Here is a 19,430-nt window from a genome sequence, read left to right on the forward strand (position 1 = left end):
CACACAATACAGTGGTAAGGACTGAAGTAGAAATACACAGTGTTTTTAATCGCATATAAACGTTGCATGACGTTTTTGGTCCCTCTGTTTAATTACGAGCGCTTTGCATAGGTAGTTTTCCCTTATACGATTATTTATTTTTTTAAGTTGAAATCTGATATTTATTCAGGTATTACAGCTTACTTATTTAATTAACTGAAACACAAAAGTTGTCTGATGCATAAATTTTCTTTCAAACGATATACGTTTTATCTGTTTGTCAATGCTTTCACTGCTTACCGCTTATAAAATGTAGCCAGCTCTAGTAGGCATCATTCATGTTTGTTTATGTTGTTTCCAGTATAGAGTGCGCGCACATACTCAAATATCAACATCGATAGGTCGCCAATTGCATGCAATGCGTGTACTCTTTCTAGTGCCTGGTTATAATTACATTTGATAGCCTGCACTCTGTGGTGTGTGCTATGACGATAGATATGCGTTATTTCCAGCTCACACTTTTCAAGTTAAATTTTTTAGCTTGCTTTTGTATACACTACTTTTTAAATAAACGTGCTTTCCGTGAATTGGTTTTATTTTTATGAATAACTTTATCTAACAAAAAGTGCCTTTTTTCACATAACTACTGCATCCCTACTTTTCTAACTTGATTTTGTTATAAAATATGCAATGATTATGCAATAAAACACTGCAATAAAAAACATATTGAGGGGATCTGTTATTTGTGTCTTATCTGATAAGTATAAACAAAGGATGTCTACTGGAACGGATAACCATAACAAACTTAACTGGGTGCAAAAGTTCAAAAAGAAGTATAATTGTTTAGTTATGTTAACTAAATAAACTCAATTTACCTGAGATGGTGTATTGAAAAAACATTTGAAAAGCGGAGGAGATAAAATTTGGTTGGTTATTTTTATTTCTACAATATCGTGAACTTTTTATAGAGTGAATAAGCAATTGCATGAGCAATGATTTTGACTAGTGGTGCACCGATGCGGATACCGATGAATCGTAATCGGCGATTATCTTAACGATTACTTTGCCGATTATTTACGTCCCGGCTTAATTAAGTAGGTTTTTACCGTGTAATATTTTGTTACGCATTTTAGGACGAAATACCGTAATATTTGTATATATTACAAAATACATCTAACTCTGTCATATCATAATTACAGATATTTCGTTAAGTTTAATAAATTTCATTGCCTCGAACAATAAAAAATACATTTTTCCTACACGTTTATTTACGTTTCGTCTTTTGTTTAGTGGCCTTGTACATTACCTATAGCCAGAGACGTAAACTAGATGGCAAGCAATCAAAATACCACAAGCAGTTGCAGTGGATTCTATGACAATCGATCTTTTCGAGTCGTAGTAGCGGTTCAAAATCGTGGTCCCGATACCGTCTAGTTTTTATCACTGCGTTTTACAAACTCGTTATGGGCGTCTTTGGTAACATTATCCGCTTGTTATTTGTATGTGACGTGAAAAGTGTAAAAGTATTTATAATTGTATATATTCAGTCAACATAAATAAAATCACATGTGCTAGAATTGGTTTTGAGTCATTTTTATATAATTATAGTGAGATGGCGAGAAGGGAGAAAAAAAGTGAACTGTGGAAACATTTTTCTATAAACTCTAGTGAACAAAATAAAGCAGCATGTTTACATTGTTAAACGGTAATTTCTTGATGCAACCTTATGTGATAGTCGATAATAATGCTAGTTTTCCGCAACAAAAACTTACCCATTGAAAATTACAATTATTAGACTGTAGTTCAAGTTGTTTACAATAACAAATATTTAAATAGAAGTTAATTTAATTTATACTTTGCAATGACTTAATAGTGTATTTTATATATTTTTATACTGTTACTATAACTGTATTCTCAATTTTACCTAATCTTGTTATTAAATTCACATGGGAATAAAAAATTTTGTGTGCATTATTACACTTAAAATAATCGGTAAAGTCATATCGGTGCACCACTAATTTTGACATCATGATGCTAGGGTTCGGAAGGAAAAGAGTTTGGTTTTCTAAAAACTGATATATATGTGTTATTCGTTAATGGTGCCCTCTCATTTCAGCTATTGTGTTTGGTATTAACCACCAAGAAATTTGTTACCTTTATATACATAATACTTTTGGCAACTACATGTGTAACTGAAATTTGTAAATAAAAGAAAATGGAAAACATGCATGTATTTCAATTGAGAATGGAATTAGTATATGAGTTTTTTTTTTTTTTTTGAAAATTTTTTTTGTCTGATTTTAAAATGGTGGCCGCCTGTAAATACTTTGGTTAGTGCACATTGGCTGTGATACTGTAAATGAATTGGTGTTTTAATTTGCTTGTGCATATCAATAATTAACTTTTATTAAAATACCAATGTATGAATTATATTTACAGCTGTAATGTCACCAATTTAGTAAATTAATGGCACCTAAGGTTTTTACAAATAAATAAGATCTTTTAGGTAATTTGCTCATGTTCTCCATAAATATTTCTCAGTTGTGATATTCTCTCACAATGGCTGACATGGGGGTATAATAATTTAATGTGTTTATGATTGTCTGCGATATGCTTGTTTGTATGTTGTAATAAAAAAAATTCTTTGGGTAGTATATTTGTGTAATCCATAAAAAATTAACACCCTTGTGATTATGAAAATGTGCATAGTTCTAGACATTTAATTACTTAAGGCTTGGTCTCTCGTCCATTTTAATTATTTTCTTTTCATTACCATTATTTAAGGGCTACTCCTGTAATTTTATTATAATTTAGCTCTCTTGTATTTTATGTTTTGTTGTAAACTGTTTTTAACCCATATTAGGTCTTTGCGAATACGAAATTATTCTCGAATACAAATATCAAATTTGCAGTCAGAACAATTGTTTGAATCCAGTTTTAAAAAAAAAATATTAACTTCAAATAAGAATTGCTTAATGAAAGTAAAAGGGAAAAAAAATGTAATGTGGCTTTTGGGAAAATTAAGTAATACTGAAGTGAAAGTTGGTTGGTTTAAGTTAGCTACAATAATTATATGTAAAATGTTCAAATATTTCAATTATTTAAAGAGATACAGTTCTTATGCAGTTAACCAAACAAAACTTTCACTTAAACTTTTATTAGCCTTATTTTCTAAAACCAGCTGTTCTACATTTTTGACCTAGAATATTTTTGCAAACCAAAAATACAGCAAAATCCATTCCATTTCACGAGTGCGTGAAATTTTTTAAATTACTGTGTTTGCTAAATAGTGATGTAAACGAACTCTTATTTAAATACAGTGAAACACCATTCCTTCGACCCCCTCATAGTTTGAAGCAATTGTCCCACCCCATCCACTCTTCATCAAAATAAACCTTTTTATGCGCCAAGTCATTTTCATTCGTCTGACACAAAATGACAAGTTACCTAACTAAATATAAATTTATTATAGTGGCATACAACTTCCGAAAAGAAAATATGTTAAAAAAAAAACTATTAGGCCTTTTGTTACCAAAGTGAGCATTAACACAGCACACTACATGTTTAACAAGCTATAAGTTGGCTCTGATTTCATAGGAAAAATTTAAGGAAATTTCATTGGAATGTTTCAAATGGGAGAATGCAGGGGACAGGCCAGTCAGCTGTACAGAAAGTGCAGTGCTGTATTAAAAGGAGTGGATGTTTTTGTAGCTGCCCAAGCTGTCAAGATAAACATTGCCAGCGGCAATTAAATGCTAAGGGGTAGGGTTGGGTGTGCATCGGGATGGTCTATGTATATTTACTTAAATATACATTTCGTAGAATATCAAGATGTCTGAGTTTTTCTTTATGTTTATGACCCAATTTTTTCCTACCAGATATATAAATGTTTCCAATGAAGCTCGCCACCTCACCATCGAGCTAGCATAGTGATGTTTCCTGGTTTACAGACAGTTCGCTGGCATTTCTGAAATATTTTTGTTAATCTTCATAGGTCTATCAGATATTTATTAAGTCTAGTCAAATATAGGTTAAAATATATGCAATTATTCAGTTATAAAAAAAGGGTCATTTTGCAACTGATAAATAACTTATCTGGTGACAAAATTTATGACCGCGGCACAAATTCCAAAGAGCTATGGTGTTTTATAGAAGACTGGGAGTATCTTATAAGTATTCTATATTCGTGAGTAATTTTATATTTATTTTGGTTCAGGAATAGCCCTTTTAATTATGTAAATAAAAAAATTAAATCAACATGGTGTGAGACAGAGCCCTAAAATTTGACTCGTGGAGCAAATTTGACTTTTAAGGAAGCACAGCACTACAAAAAATAAAATTTGATAATTGTTACACATTTAGCATGTTGCATAATATCATAAAAATGTTGTAAATATTTTTTTTCAGAGGCTTGCAGTTTGATTGAATGCTAGTTTGTTTCCCCCCTCCCATTTCTTTTCCTCCAGAGAAAGTTTCCAATAAATTACAGACTTCTATTCTGACCAGTGCAGCATATTAGTATATGCCCCAAGTATGCTGCACAATCTTAATAATTTCTAAGTATTGCAATTGGTTTAAAAAAAATCCTTTTTAACTATTAAGTTTCAGTGTCATTGTTATTCATGAATCCTTAAAAACCTGCAATCGCTATTGCATTTGTATGAGTTTCATATTAAATATTTGAAATGTATAACACTGTGTAAATACATTTTTCTAGTTTCTCTTCAAACCACTTTTTTTATTGCTTACACAAATATTATCTTTGGAAAAATTCTATGTGTAGAAAATGTTTTTGAGGGATTTCACTTTACTTTTTTGAAGCATACTCTATTATTAAATAGTTAACTAGTCACAATTGGGTCTTAGCTCGTAAGTTACGTACATAATGCAGGCTGACACCTCTGAATAATCATTTGCATTAATCCCATGAGAAATAATAAAAACCTTAAATTTAGTATTTTAGATTAATGTGATATTTATATTGTTTGGGCCCTTTTTTAATGCCAAGTTTTATATTAGAAAATTTGATGTTGGGTATGTGGAGGCAGTGACACTTAAGTTGTGTTTAAGTAATGAGTTGTAAGAAAAAGACATAATTTTATCTTGGCTAGTACATGCAGTACTCCCTGGGCTTGTGTATATTAAGCTGTACTTTTAATAATTTTAATTATAAGTACATAGTAACACAAGCTATTGTGGGGTAAATTTGTAGGGGGAAAGTGATCAACTCAGTATGGTGATTTGATTGTAATTTGTGAATCATGCTTAAAAACCATGAAGTGGTTCAGTTTTAATTGGTCATTAAATTTGAGTTTTTAGAAGTCAGTTATGTGTAGTTTTTTCTTATGTATTGGTTTAATTTCATGTCTATAATGGCAGCCTGCAGTACTGCTATAACCATGCTGTATCAGCCACGTAAAGTGCTTTTAATCACTTTTCCGTGTGTCTTGAAAGTCATTGCTTCAGTTTATTTTGTTCTGTTAATGATCGTCTTTCATTCTTTTAAAGTGCGAACTCCATGTTTTAGCCCATTCTTTAAAAACTTTTCTGTTTGCATTCTACTGCCACAGCCTCATTTCCGTTTACGGTACAGTAATCTCTCAAGGTAAAGTTCAAGGATTCCCATATTTTTCAACCAATAGTTAATTTAAACTGTGACATTAAATTGAAAAGTGTGGTAAATGAAAACTCAACTATTTTTAAATAGTAAACACGTCATATATTTTTGTATGCATGGTGGCAGACTATGAGAGTGTTGAAATACTGACTGACTGCAAGGATTGTTCTCATTGTAATTGTACCTACTGCTTTGATCTTTCCAGTTTCCAGCATTTATTTTATTCAGAAGTTGTATTTCCAAGAGTTTTTGCACATGGTGCCCAAATAAATGCTTGTTTTCTCATCATTCTCAATTTTACATCCTTGATATGCCCTTTCAGTTCCTCTGTCACAAATCTGACATCTAATATTTAATTCATTCATCCTGGTCATCAGAACCACTTTACTTTTAGTACTAAATATAGTACTTAGTTAAAGTCCACAGTTGATCCTGCATTGTCACTTTCATCTTTTCTGAAATTTGTTGCACTGTTTTATGCTATGGTTCATCATGTATTTACTCTTGGACTTTTTTTGTGCCTTGCTATAGCTAATGAAGATAAAGAAAATTGAAAAAACCACTGAAACCTAAGCTACTAAAACAAGCACATTAGTAGGCTTTAATCAACTAACCTGAACAGTGAAATCTCTAGTCTAGGAGTCATAAGGTGGGAGGTGGGGATAGTAAAAATATCTCAACAGCTTGTTTAGACATCCTTAACAGGGCAGTTTTACCTGCGTGGTAGCTGTTTAGTTGTGAGACTGCTGTGAATCATGGGTAGAAGAAGTTAAGGTATTTTGGCATGTAAGTGTTGTGCAGATGTATTATTTTCCCTTGTTATATTTCCAAACTTAGTCAGCTTTGGTGCTGTGCAGGTTTTGGTGATCGTGGTGACATGATTGTTCAGGAAGATACTGTGTTTGTGTCTGGGATGTCTCCACACCTCACTGAAGATGACATTCAACAACATTTTGGGTCAATAGGCATCATCAAGGTAATACAAATACATATAGTAACTTCTTTCAGATAGTCATGAAAGCCCCTAGCAATGGAATGGCTGAAAAAACTATGTATTATTGACAAAATATAATTGTCATAGGTTAAAAAATAACTGCATAAATATTTTACTGAAGTTCTCAAGTATCCTATTAACTCATTGAAGCATTTACCACTGTGTGAACAAGAAAAAATTATAACACTAATTATTTTGTTGGCATGCTTGTTTAAAAAAATTTGCTTTTATCATTGTTGGTTATCAACTAGTTTTGAATGCCTTGTTAATTGCTGTAGGTTTTTGTTGAACTAAACACTATATAACTTTCTCCAGAAAATTATACTTTGACATACATTAAAAAGTTTTTAAAATTTTTATAAACGACATAGTTAATGTTATTCGGCATTCGAGAGCTTTGCTCTATGCGGATGTTCTAAAAATATATAGTACCATTAGAACACCAAGTGATTGTTTATTGTTGCAAGAAGATATAAATAATGTAACTAAGTGGTGTCAAACTAACGGAATGAAATTAAATCTTAAGAAGATTAAAATAATATCATATTCTAGGAAAACATATACAGAAAATTTTAACTATGTAATAAACAACAACATGATACAGAGAACTTATTGTATGCGTGATCTAGGTATTCTCTTAGATTCAAAATTTTACTTTCATCACCATGTGGATAATTTAATTGCAAGTGCAAACAAAATAATTGGGCTTATAAAATATTTAACTTATTTGGCTAGCTCTCTTTATTCTGTAATTAGTCTTTATTTTACCTTAGTAAGATCGAGATTAGAGTATGGCTCTGTCATCTGGAACTCTATAACTACCACTGACTCAAATAGACTTGAAAATATACAAAAGAAATTGTTCAGATACATTTATAACAAAAATTTAATAGATGATAATTCAGAGAATTTTAACTACGATCTAATCCTTGAAACCCTGAACACGCATACACTGCAGTTTAGAAGGAAAGTTTCTGATACGGTTTTTGTAATAAATTGTTTTATAAATGTTTACCACAGCACTGAAATATTAAACAAAATTGGTCTTCGAGTTCCTTCATTCAATCATAGAACAATGCGACCCTTTCGAACGTATCACATAAAAAATGAGCTATCAAAACGGTGTACTGATAATTGTAATGATATTTTGAAAGATTTAGACCCTTTCCAAAGGGCAAAATTCTCTATGAAAGATATTTTGAATTCTTAATTTTCTTGCAGTTAAGATAACTTCTGATGTAAATAATGTTTTATTGTTATTTCATTGATAAGAATTAATTTAAATTTGACAAATTTAGCTACTTAATCTTATAAGGGTCCTTTGTCATGTGTTTATGTTTGTGTTGTCCCATTTTTATTGTTGTGTTTATCATTGTGTTTTGTGTATGTTATTGTTGTTTCTTTATGTAATAATTGTTAAGTGCCTACCTGTTAAAGGCTTTGACTGTTGGTAGGCACTCAAATAATAATAATAATAAATAATAATAAATAATAAATTATTTGGGCTATCTCCAGACTTTTGCTGTGACTTTAAAATAATCTAACCATTCAGAACAAAGCCCTTCTCCCCATATTCATGCACAACCGTTAATTTTGTGTCTGTCCAATGGATTTTGTGATGCCAATTTCCATACTGACAAGTTATTTCACTGTGTAGTATGCACTTTATTTTGTCAACATTAACTACGGTACCTTCATTGTTACGAAATTTGTGTGTTTGTATGTTTTTGAGATACTCCTAATTCAGGTTTTTTACCAAAATATTCCTCTTTGACCTTTTTTTTTCCAGGGAAAAACTAGACAATTCCTTAATTATTTTTTTGCAGTTCAAATCGCTTTGTTCTTACAATGCAAACTACTTTATTTTTGGGACTGATTCTTTGTAGAGAATAAAACTACTGATTTTTCTCAGTCTTCTATAATTACTATCCTGTGCTCAGTTTTCATTACCTGGGGTGTCATTGCCTTTTATTCTATCACAATTTTTTCTATTAATAGTAAACCCTATTGCAGCACTATTTTCACCAACATAGTACATCAGAATTTCACTCCAATAGGTTGGTTATTGTAAATTTCGAAGTGATTTAAATTTCAATGAAGAAGCCATTCTGTAAATCGGATAGGGTAACTTGGACCTCTAGACATACTTGCGTGAACAGTGACATCAGCCTGGTGGCATCTAATCCCCTCCTCTTTCACAATGCACTCATGTGACTGCCCGGTGACAGTGGGGTCTGCTTAGGTTGTTATACCTCTTGTTGCCTTATAGTTTATTATTATACAAGGTAATTAATACAGGGACATCATTTATATTAAAAAAAATTATTTTGGTGAAGTGGGGGAATTTGGTTTCCTAAGCAACCAATATTACTTGCACAAAATAAAATAATGTGCAGTCAAGTAACCAGAAGCTTTACAGGAACATTACTTTACTTTGTCTCAATGTCATGACTCTGCAAGCCTGCTTGAGAATAGTGCATAAACTTGGAAGTCAAAAAATATTTTACTGAAAATGTTAAGTGTGCTGTATGAATTATGGCTAAGGATCCCAGAAAATATTTTATAAAATTGAATAAAAGTTGTGGGGGGGGGGGGTGTTGTCTATTAAAACATAAGGTGGTGCAAATCATCATTGTAAAAATTTTGTACTTTTAGGATTTGTATTTTGTAGCCTATGCATTAAATCTTAAATATTTTTGTTTGGATATTAGTGAAAAGCTTTAGAAACTTAATAATTTCATAATTTTCACTAATTTCACTTACCACTATTTTTTGGGGTCCCTAATTATAGCATGTATTTGTCTATGTGTTCAGTTAAAAGACTTGCAGTTTGAACATATTGTTTTTCTTTTCCAGATGGACAAGAGGACAATGAAACCAAAAATATGGGTGTACAAGGACAAGTTGTCTGGCAAGCCCAAGGGAGAAGCGACAGTCACTTACGATGATGCAAATGCAGCCAGATCTGCCATTGATTGGTTTGATGGTAATTTTTTTTTGTCACCAGCTAAAATTTACATTTTTATTTTAAACTCTAGTTATTAACTTTTATTTGTTGTAATAGTGACCAAGTATACTGTGTTTTATTTTGGCAATGCCATGTTTTTCAACTTGAGCTTTCTGCAGCAGTCGATATATTGTTCACAGAAGAGAGCATTGTTTTACTGTAGTTGTATGGCCGTGGCCTCCTAACACACAATGGCCCTAGCATGAAAAGTATGTTGTGGAAATTGACTTGTTAGTTATAAGGTAATTTTTCCCCTTTGATTTTTATACCTGAAATTGTGGAATTGAATGCGAAGATATTTAATTATTGTGTTGATGTGTTTCAGGCAAGGATTTCAAGGGGACAGTGATTAAGGTTCAAATGGCCCAGCACAAGAACAACTATACTGCTGGCCGTGGCAGAGGCCGTGGTGGGGGAGGCGGAGGAGGTGGTGGTATGGGAGGCATGGACAGGGGAAGTAGAGGAGGGGGCGGCGGCAGAGACGACCGAGGAGGAGGAGGTGGCGGCGGTGGGGGTGGAGGTTAGTTCTGACTTCAAACACATGCATGTAGTACACACGCGGTGAGATATTAGAAGGCTGTTTCAGACCTGCCAACTTGTACGATTCTGCCGTAATTTGTACGGGTGATTGCAGTTCTTACGTTTTCACGGGGAGCGGCATTAATTTTACGCATTACGTTTCTTCTGGCCTGAAATTCTACATTGACTCACGGGGCACGGGCTAGCGTTTTCAATCTCGTGCCATAAAATAGTGTACTTGCATCGGTAAATACCATATATACAGTTTTTGTACCGTATTTTTGTTGGAACAGTGCCGTAAATGTCACGTACAATACCACAGTTTTGTAATGGTTTTTACGACAAGAAGAAAGGAAGTACCGATTTTAACGTGCTGCAAGATTGTTTTAACCGCATTTTGTGGTACATGTACTGTAGTTTACAGTACAGAATACCATATATTTGCACTGACCCGGCGACATTTTTTGCCGCGCTTCCACGTTACTGCGCTGTGGTGAATACTTTAGAAATCGTTAGATTCAGACATCAGACATCGTAATTATAGACTGGACAGTCGTATGTGCGACATGTGACGTCATTCATTCACTTTAAGATAGTAACCTTTATCTATGGGATAAGGACACGGACCACCCAGAGGCCACAGGTTCGGACTGGTGTAGATGGGCCCGTCGTGTACGAGATTGCAGGTTATGTCCACGCGTGTAGTGTTGTGTTTGATAACAAATAGTGGTTTGGTGTACATTAATTAAAAACTAAAGTGGTTCAGTTAAAGCAAAATATTTACGATACAGTTATGTTTGGGAGTGTATTTGAGTTTCACATACATTTCGTTGTGTAGTGAAGCGAGAAAGAAATAAAGTTGTTTGAGTCAAGGCGTCGATTATTTTTCTTAATAATAGTACTTATGTGCCAACAAAAGGTATAAAATGTGCTTAAATATGTAGTTGAGCGGTATTTGCGAAAAAAAAATATTAAAAATCTGAAAATACTTTTATTATATGCTCTTTAAATTCCTCTTTTCATTAAAGCCAGCGGACCATTTTAATTAATTAGGCATTCACGAACACACGGCAAAATAACAAAAATGGCAACGGTCGAATGATTACACACATCTTCTATAGCATAATTAAGAACGGCGATATCTCATAAAGTATTTGGAATTTCTTATCTTCGCCGGCTTTAATGAAAAGAGGAATTTAAAGAGCATATAATTAAAGTATTTTCAAATTTTTAAAATTTTCTTTCGCAAATACCACTTAAGTACATATTTACCCACTATCCATATCAAGTGTGCGAAACATGTAAGTAATTTCAAATACCAACAGGAAAATAAAAAGATATAACACTTACTTTGGTACAAATAGTGTTGAAAATGAGGTTATTCAGGCTGAGTGTTTGTTCACTGGTTCTTTTGTGGAACACAACATACCCTTCAGTATTGCAGATCATGTTGGCCCACTGCTTAGAAAAATGTTTCCTAAGTGTGATGTGGCTAAACAATATAGCTGTGGTAGAACTAAGACAACTGCCATTGTTAATGAAATAGCTTTAGATGTAGTTTCTAATATTGTTGACTGTTTGCAAAATGGGTCATTTTGCCTTTCACAGATTCTTGTTCCAAACTTTATCCCCTCGTGGTGACATATTTTGTTAAGGTTTTACAAGTGTTTGCATTGGCATAATTTTAACTTGAGTGTGGCAAAATTCAGGGGGGAAAATAACAAACATCATACAAAAGATTGGTAGGTAAGTTGGTTTTCAAGAATTCTTAAAATAAATAGTGAATTTTATGTTCAGCATAAGAAAATTAAGTTTTGAAAATTACTTTTCATCTTGTTTGTTTAAATTACGGAGAATAGCATTCATTTGCATAATATGTGATGTTTGTGTGTAAATATGTGTATAACACATGTTTCCCACTTATTTATGGTGAACAACTGGTGTGTATAACTGACATGAAATGCCGCGACCTATTTACGCACTTTTCGGAAAATTTTAAAATCTTACTGATAAGCAACTTTACAAGTTGGCAGGTCTGCTGTTGTCATATGTGCCATAATACTTGTAGCCTTTTTTTTTTTTTTTTCATTTGAGATTCCGACATTATTACTTATTGTTAGTATGCATTCATCTCCGGTGGTAAAGTGAAAGACATCAATAGTGTACCTTAAATGAAGATTTACTAGGCTTGATGCACAGCATATTTTCATATGGGTTTTAATACTCTCAATTATACTACAAAAAGAACAAAAAAATCTGACATTCCGTTTACAAAAAAAAACTGTTCTGAAGTGGGAGTGCACTAAACTCTTCTGGCTCGCTGGTGCCTGCCGGCGACAGCGGAAACATCATGACAAGTCCGGCTTGTGACGCGTATCAACCGCAACCGTGTGCAGTGTGAGAAGAAGAAAAATAAATTGAGTAGTGACTTCCTCCCCATTCTACTATAGCTAGAAACACACAGTAATTTAAAACATATGTCACATTTTCCACATTTAATCATGGAAGCCAGTGATCAATCCTGAATGTACTGTTTCCAGGTTTTGGTCGTGATGGAGACTGGAAATGTCCCAACCCAGATTGTGGCAATACTAACTTTTCATGGCGTACAGAATGCAATCGTTGCAACCAACCTCGACCAGAAGGAGTTGGTGGTGGCGACCCCCCAGGTAAGAAACGTGTACTGATTAAAAAGTAATAGTGGTAAGAAAGGACAATAAAATGTTGGTTGTAAAATGGTAGAAAACAGTATCATAGAATTCATTGGTATTATTGCTGACGAATAAATAATTGCTTAGGTCAACATGAAATTGTTTTACAGATAAATTTATAATGGTTTTCTTTATTATTTATTAGTTTCCCCCCCCCCCCCCCCCTTCAGCCAGCAGCAATGCTCTGGCTGCAACAATTATTGTGAATTGTTGATGTTTTTGTATTAGATGTATAATGTAAAATGCATTAGAACCCTGATGTAACGAAGCAACAATTTTACGAATACATTCTCAGGAACTGTTGATACACCTCTGTATATTGCATTTCTTTCGAACTTCCCATTAGGCCAGTGTATCCAGTCAAATCTTTAATATCTAGTAGAAAAACATGTGAAGGAATGCATTTAATGATAACAGATACCGTATATCTAGGGCCACCTGAAAGTGGTGAATAAAAATGAGGTATTTCATCATTATAAACAAGTAAAAGCGGTATAAAAATTCGTTAAAAAAACTGAAAAGTGGTGTTGAAAATTGGCAAAAAAAAAAATACCTGCAAATAATATTATTTTTTAAAATTATTTTTCCATTGAATTTCCTATACAAATATGCATATATACACTTTATTAACTTTAGAATAGCATATTAAAACTAATTAACTTAGCATATAATATATAATGCATTTATATGCAAGCCACTTAATGCATATACCTTGCAATAAATTTTAAAAATATATACATATATAGGTATATTTATATTGATAATTTATTTAAAATGTACAACAATGTTGTAGGCTTGAAATGGTTGGCCTGAAGTATCAGACTGCAGTTACAGGAATCAAGTCTTTTCGCAGCCACTCCACACTATATAGGTACAATACTTGTGCAATACTTGCACATCATAATTTTACTTCCTTCATCAAAAATAAGAAAAGCCATCACTTTTAAATTCCTTTACACGTTTTTGGCATGTTGAACTAACCAACAATTAATTACTTCCAAGAAATTTTTTTTTTTAATTTCAGGACCTAATGTGTTGCATTCATTGTGAATACTGAACATTTCCAGAACGGCGCCATTTTGGAATAGTGGCGATATTGCCTTTTAAAAACATTGTGCTGTATTGGATGGATAACTTACAGTTCAAATAGAAACCACAAGCACAACCTGAAATCTTCCGAAGTTAAACATTATCTTAGGTTAGGTTGGCGTTATTTAAAATACTTAATGACCATAAAATAAAAATATTTTAATCCTTTAATTATGGTGCTTTTTTACTTGCGATCGGAAAACTTCGAAACTGTTCGGGTGAGCGGCTTTCTACATCTGGATGGACACATCTATGCATAGAAAGAGTCTGTGACTCTTTGGTCAAATTTGCAGTATCAACAAAGAAGATGGCGCGTGACTTCGTTAATAAAATATATTATCACGATCGTTTCGACGGATGGTTCTATTTAATTTTTTCCGACAACTTTATACATACGACAAGTTATCTGAGGTTAGAAAAAATATATTATAAATTGGTAACGTTGCTACGGGGAAAAAAATACCGTTTGATTTCCGATCCACATCCCTTACCGCATGAATTTATGAGAATACAAGTTTAATACTCTACTCACGTCAGATTTTTAAGGATTGTTGAAATTTCTTGCCGTGTTTACCGTTATAAATCGTATTGCATATTATTTTCGTAGTAAGGTTGGCACTGTATCTGTTGTGTTGAACAAAGGAGTTAATAAATATTTTTTGCGTTTTTCGCGTGTTTTATCGTGAATTGTCAAAAAAAGGCGAATTTCGTGGGAAAATCAGATTTAATGAATATTTCACGTTTTTCGTCGTTTTTTCGCGATCGCGAAAATTGCATGGCCCTACGTACCGTATATACTCGTGTATAGCGCGCCCTTTTGTCCCCACAAGTAAAGGGAAAAAATAAGGATGCGCGCTATACACGGGAAAAAAAGTTTGGGGGAAGTCGTTAACTGCCGGGTGACAGGGTGACGTTTCTGGCCAGCCCCCACACATACGCACAAGCAACAAGGCCTCTGTTTCACGCGCACACAGACTCACAACCTGGTCTCTCGCACACACATACACGTGCGCGCGCAAGCTTGCACATCATGGTCTCTTGTTTATTTTTAGACCTCCCCCCTTTACAGAAAGCCAGCTCAGAAGCTAGTAAAAAAAAGAGAGAATGTTGTCACCAGTTTCCCCCCCCCCCCCCCTTGACAAATTTCTTCGCTTCCTCCATTCCTCGTCCCAGCAGCGACCGGTGAGTCATCTAGTTCTCCACGCCAGCTTAGCAACGTAGCGCCAGCTTAGCAACGTAGCGGGGCACGCCTCCCTCCCTCCCTCCCTCCCTCCCTCCCATGTACCAGTTGTGACGATACAGCGCTTCATTATCTTCCGTCTACACAGCAGAGTTTAAGTATTTTCCTGACGCATCACCACACATCAATTTAAATAATCAGGTACCACAAAATGTTAGTAAAATTTATTTATGGGGAAAAAAATTTTCAATTTTTTTTCTTTGTAATTTGTTGCAAAAATCGTGGTGCGCGCTATACACGAGGGTGCGCTATACACGAGTAAATACGGTATATCTTATGTTCATAGCTGGATGTGTTTTCTACCTGATCCAATTTTCTTAGCCATATTTTGAACGAAAATAGGTCAGTGATGTGCAATGTTTTACAGACACGTTTAAAACTTTTGTCTGTTTGCTGGCAGTTTCAAGATAGTTTTACTCTTCTCCGTATAACACAATAAAATTTTTCTCCTTTTTATTATTCTTTTTAGCAGCGTATGGTACTGGGCAGTGACTTGTCTCTGGTATCAGAATTGAAGTCTTTATAATAGTGTTGTGTATTTGTGTTCCAGGCCGTGGCCGTGGTGGCAGAGGTGGCGGAATGGATCGTGGGGGTTTTAGAGGTCGAGGAGGTGGTGATAGAGGAAGGGGTGGTGGCGGCGGCGGTGGTTTCTCTAGAGGTGGGGGAATGGACCGAGGGCGTGGCCGTGGTGGCCCAATGAGAGGAGGGTACGTCATCTGTGTTGAAAAACATGCATTATTGATCAGATGTACATTTACTAGAGCAGATTAATTTTGCCTTAATTGTCTCTTGTATTGTTTCAGTGACCGTGGTGGCAGAGATCGCCCAAAACCATACTGATAAAACAGCATTCCAGAACCATCATTATTCAAAATCATGTGTTATGATTATTCTTTCTATGTATTGTAGAGAGAAAATTTTAATGTGTGTTTAAAATCATGGACGTTTTCTCAAGGTGTTTTGCTTTAAAGTACCTTTTGATGTGTGTGTAGCATAGAACAAATGATTCTTTTTGTAATTTAACTAAATAAATGCACTTTCAAATAGTTTTACATGAATGTTACACTCAGTTGGCTTGTGATAACAATTTTATTATTTCAGTGTATACTTGTTAATTTGAACTTTGATAATTGAAAGTATTTTAATTATTGATGTGTTGGTTTTACGATTGCCATTGTTCTTGGTTCAGTTTCAGTTCTTAAAACTATTATAAGTTTACCTCCATACAATATCCAATCGCCAAAGATACAGTTTAGTTTGACACACTTTCTGGGTTGTATCTTTCCTTCTGGTGGATAGTATCTATTAGTGGTGCACCGATGCGGATACCGATGAATCGTAATTGGTGATTATGGGTACTTACCGATTAATCGTAATCGGCGATTATCTTAACCATTACTTTGCCGATTATTTACGTCCCGGCGTAAAGTAGGTTTTTACCGTGTAATATTTTGTTACACATTTTAGGACGAAATACGGTAATATTTGTATACATTACAAAATTCATCTAACTCCGTCATATAATAATTATAGATATTTCGTTAACTTTAATAAATCTCATTGCCTCGAACAATAAAAAATAAATTTTTTCTACACGTTTATTTACGTTTTGTCTTTTGTTTAGTGGCCTTGTACATTACCTATAGCCAGAGACGTAAAATAGATGGCACGCAATCAAAATACCACAAACAGTTGCAGTGGATTCTATGACAATCGATCTTTTCGAGTCGTAGTAGCGGTTCAAAATCGTGGTCCCGATACCTTCTAATTTTTATCACTGCGTTTTACAAACTCGTTATGGGCGTCTTTGGTAATATTATCCGTTTGTTATTTGTATGTGACGTGAAAAGTGAAAAAGTATTTATAATTTTATATATTCAGTCAACATAAATAAAATCACATGTGCTAGAATTGGTTTTTAGTCATTTTTATATAATTATAGTGAGATGGCGAGTAGGGAGAACAAAAGTGAAGTGTGGAAACATTTTTCTATAAACTCAAGTGAACAAAATAAAGCAGCATGTTTACATTGCTAAACGGTAATTTCTTGATGCAACCTTATGTGATAGTCTATAATAATGCTAGTTTTCCGCTACAAAAACTTACCCATTGTAAATTACAATTATTAGACTGTAGTTCAAGTTGTTTACAATAACAAATATAAATAGAAGTTAATTTAATTTACACTATGGAATTACTTAATAGTGTATTTTATATATTTTTATACTATTATAACTGTATTCTCAATTTTACCTAATCTTTTTATTAAATTCACATGGGAATAAAAAAATTTGTGTGCATTATTACACTTAAAAAATTTCTTCATTATAATCGGTATCTGCCTATTATTGCTCTCATAATCGATAATCGAATCGGTAATCGGTAAAGTCATATCGGTGCACCACTAGTATCTATTCATTGGCTTAATGGGAAGTTCGAAAGAAATGCAATATAAAAAAACATTATAGGCAGGAAAACGTTATAAGCAGGAAATCTCAATTTAGCTCGTAACAATGTTCGAGCTTTGTGCCAATGGACTCACAAAGCTATGTAAACAACTTTAATGTTAAAACCAAAGATAGTATACTTGATACATTAATTTTCTGAAACAAGCCAACAATTTTTCAACTTCGTCTTGTTCCCTGGTTAAATTTTGTTTGTCTAAAGATACACTGCCACATTTTTTGTAAAATTGTCTCACAATACATGATAACATTAAGAGTGAGAACGTCTACTCCTTCGCCACCGGAAAATGTTTAATTTTGGGATTCCTACGTATGAATGAAAAAAAAAAAAAATATTTGTAAGCAGTAGAAAACACTTTTAGTTATGCCCTCGCTCAATGGTTGGCAACTTAAATATCGTAGGACTATGTACGTGCATCTGAATACCCACTGGAATGGCAAGGAAGGGAAGAGTTGACTAAGGGTGCCAACTGACACGTAACTATGAACATTGTGTACCTTCAATATATTGCATAAAATTGTATTTTAACAAACTTCATGTATTGTATGGCAGTGATTGTAAACATAAACATACATAAAGGAAACTTTTTATCGTAAGTGTTGGAATAGTTTGGTTTTAAAACATTTTTTCCCCATTTATTGAATGTTAGAAAGCAAACATTATAAGCAGGAAATTACACTATTTATGAACGTTATATGCAGGAAATAAATACATTGTCCTTATGGGGGAAATATTGGGACTTTAAAAATATGACATTATAAGCAGGAAAACATTATATGCAGGAACATTATAACAGGGTTCTACTGTAATATGTCCCCCTACAGGGGTGTATCATAGGAAGTCTACATTATTGCCTAAGCAAGATTTGCCTGTTGAAATCTGTGGTGCCTTTTTTTTTTTTCTGTTATCCAAATTTCAGATTTTACATCCGTTTGAGCAACTCCAAATTTGAGAAACATCTTGCTAAAAAAACAAAATATACTTTAAAGTATAATATTTTGTTTGGCCAATTTGTAAATGTGAGAGTACATAAAATCTGGGCTGGGTTGAATCTTTGAATACTATAAAATTTGTAGTATGTGAAAGGTTTTGAGATTAAAGGGAAAAGTTTAAAGAAAAATATGTGGGTAAATTTATTTACTTCATAAATTCAACCCTGGCAATGTTCACAAAATTAATTTATTCTAGTACCTTTTATTACCATTCATTTAAGATTTTTTGTTTTTAATATTTAATGTGTTAATTGAATTACAGTAGGAATTAGGGAACTTTTTTTGTGAAGTGAACATTTAAATGGTTGTGTTTATATTGGCTTAATTTATATTTATTTTTTTAACCCCCAAAATCAATAAAATTGGGATTTGACCTCTTTCCAATGTAATCCTAATGTGTAATATGATAAGACATGGTTTTATTATTAGGTAAGTAGATTAATTTTTGAAATGGATATGTATGATAATATTTTTGTGTTTTTTTTTATGAAGTGAGTGAAACTGTAAACATGCAAGACTACAAAATATTGCTAGGTTTTTCATGAGATCAGTTATTTTTTTGTTTGATATAAGCTGCATTTTAAAGAGTATATGCAGTGGAATTTTGAAAACTTAAAATATATTATAAGGTCCTAGTTAAATTCTCCCACCTTCTAAATTGTTAAGTTTCATATTTTATCTCTTAGATGGTGTATTGTAGAAAAAAAATACACAACAATAAGTAATTGCTCTATATTAATTTGTAAGAAATATCTCTAATTATGGGGTTTTGCCTTTTCTCAAACTTAAATATTCCAAACTAATGGATACAATTAT

At 33.3% G+C, this 19,430-nt stretch overlaps 1 protein-coding gene across 2 annotated transcripts in view; it reads left to right on the forward strand.

Moving 5' to 3' along the window:
• Positions 1 to 16,208, forward strand: part of LOC134532977 (RNA-binding protein cabeza-like) — a 48,231-nt gene extending 32,023 nt beyond the window's left edge. Inside the window, exons 6-11 of one of the 2 annotated variants that reach the window (XM_063370075.1) lie at positions 6,454 to 6,572; positions 9,447 to 9,576; positions 9,923 to 10,117; positions 12,657 to 12,785; positions 15,707 to 15,863; positions 15,960 to 16,208. In XM_063370075.1, the coding sequence (XP_063226145.1) occupies positions 6,454 to 6,572; positions 9,447 to 9,576; positions 9,923 to 10,117; positions 12,657 to 12,785; positions 15,707 to 15,863; positions 15,960 to 15,996 (767 nt within the window). In that variant the 3' untranslated portion in view covers positions 15,997 to 16,208. Of the gene's footprint in view, positions 1 to 6,453; positions 6,573 to 9,446; positions 9,577 to 9,922; positions 10,118 to 12,656; positions 12,786 to 15,706 lie in introns of both variants that reach the window. The other variant, XM_063370074.1, reaches the window with a different exon arrangement.
• Positions 16,209 to 19,430: the final 3,222 nt, after the last annotated feature.

This window comes from Bacillus rossius, chromosome 6 (genome assembly GCF_032445375.1).
Source record: "Bacillus rossius redtenbacheri isolate Brsri chromosome 6, Brsri_v3, whole genome shotgun sequence".
Lineage (NCBI taxonomy): Eukaryota > Metazoa > Arthropoda > Insecta > Phasmatodea > Bacillidae > Bacillus > Bacillus rossius.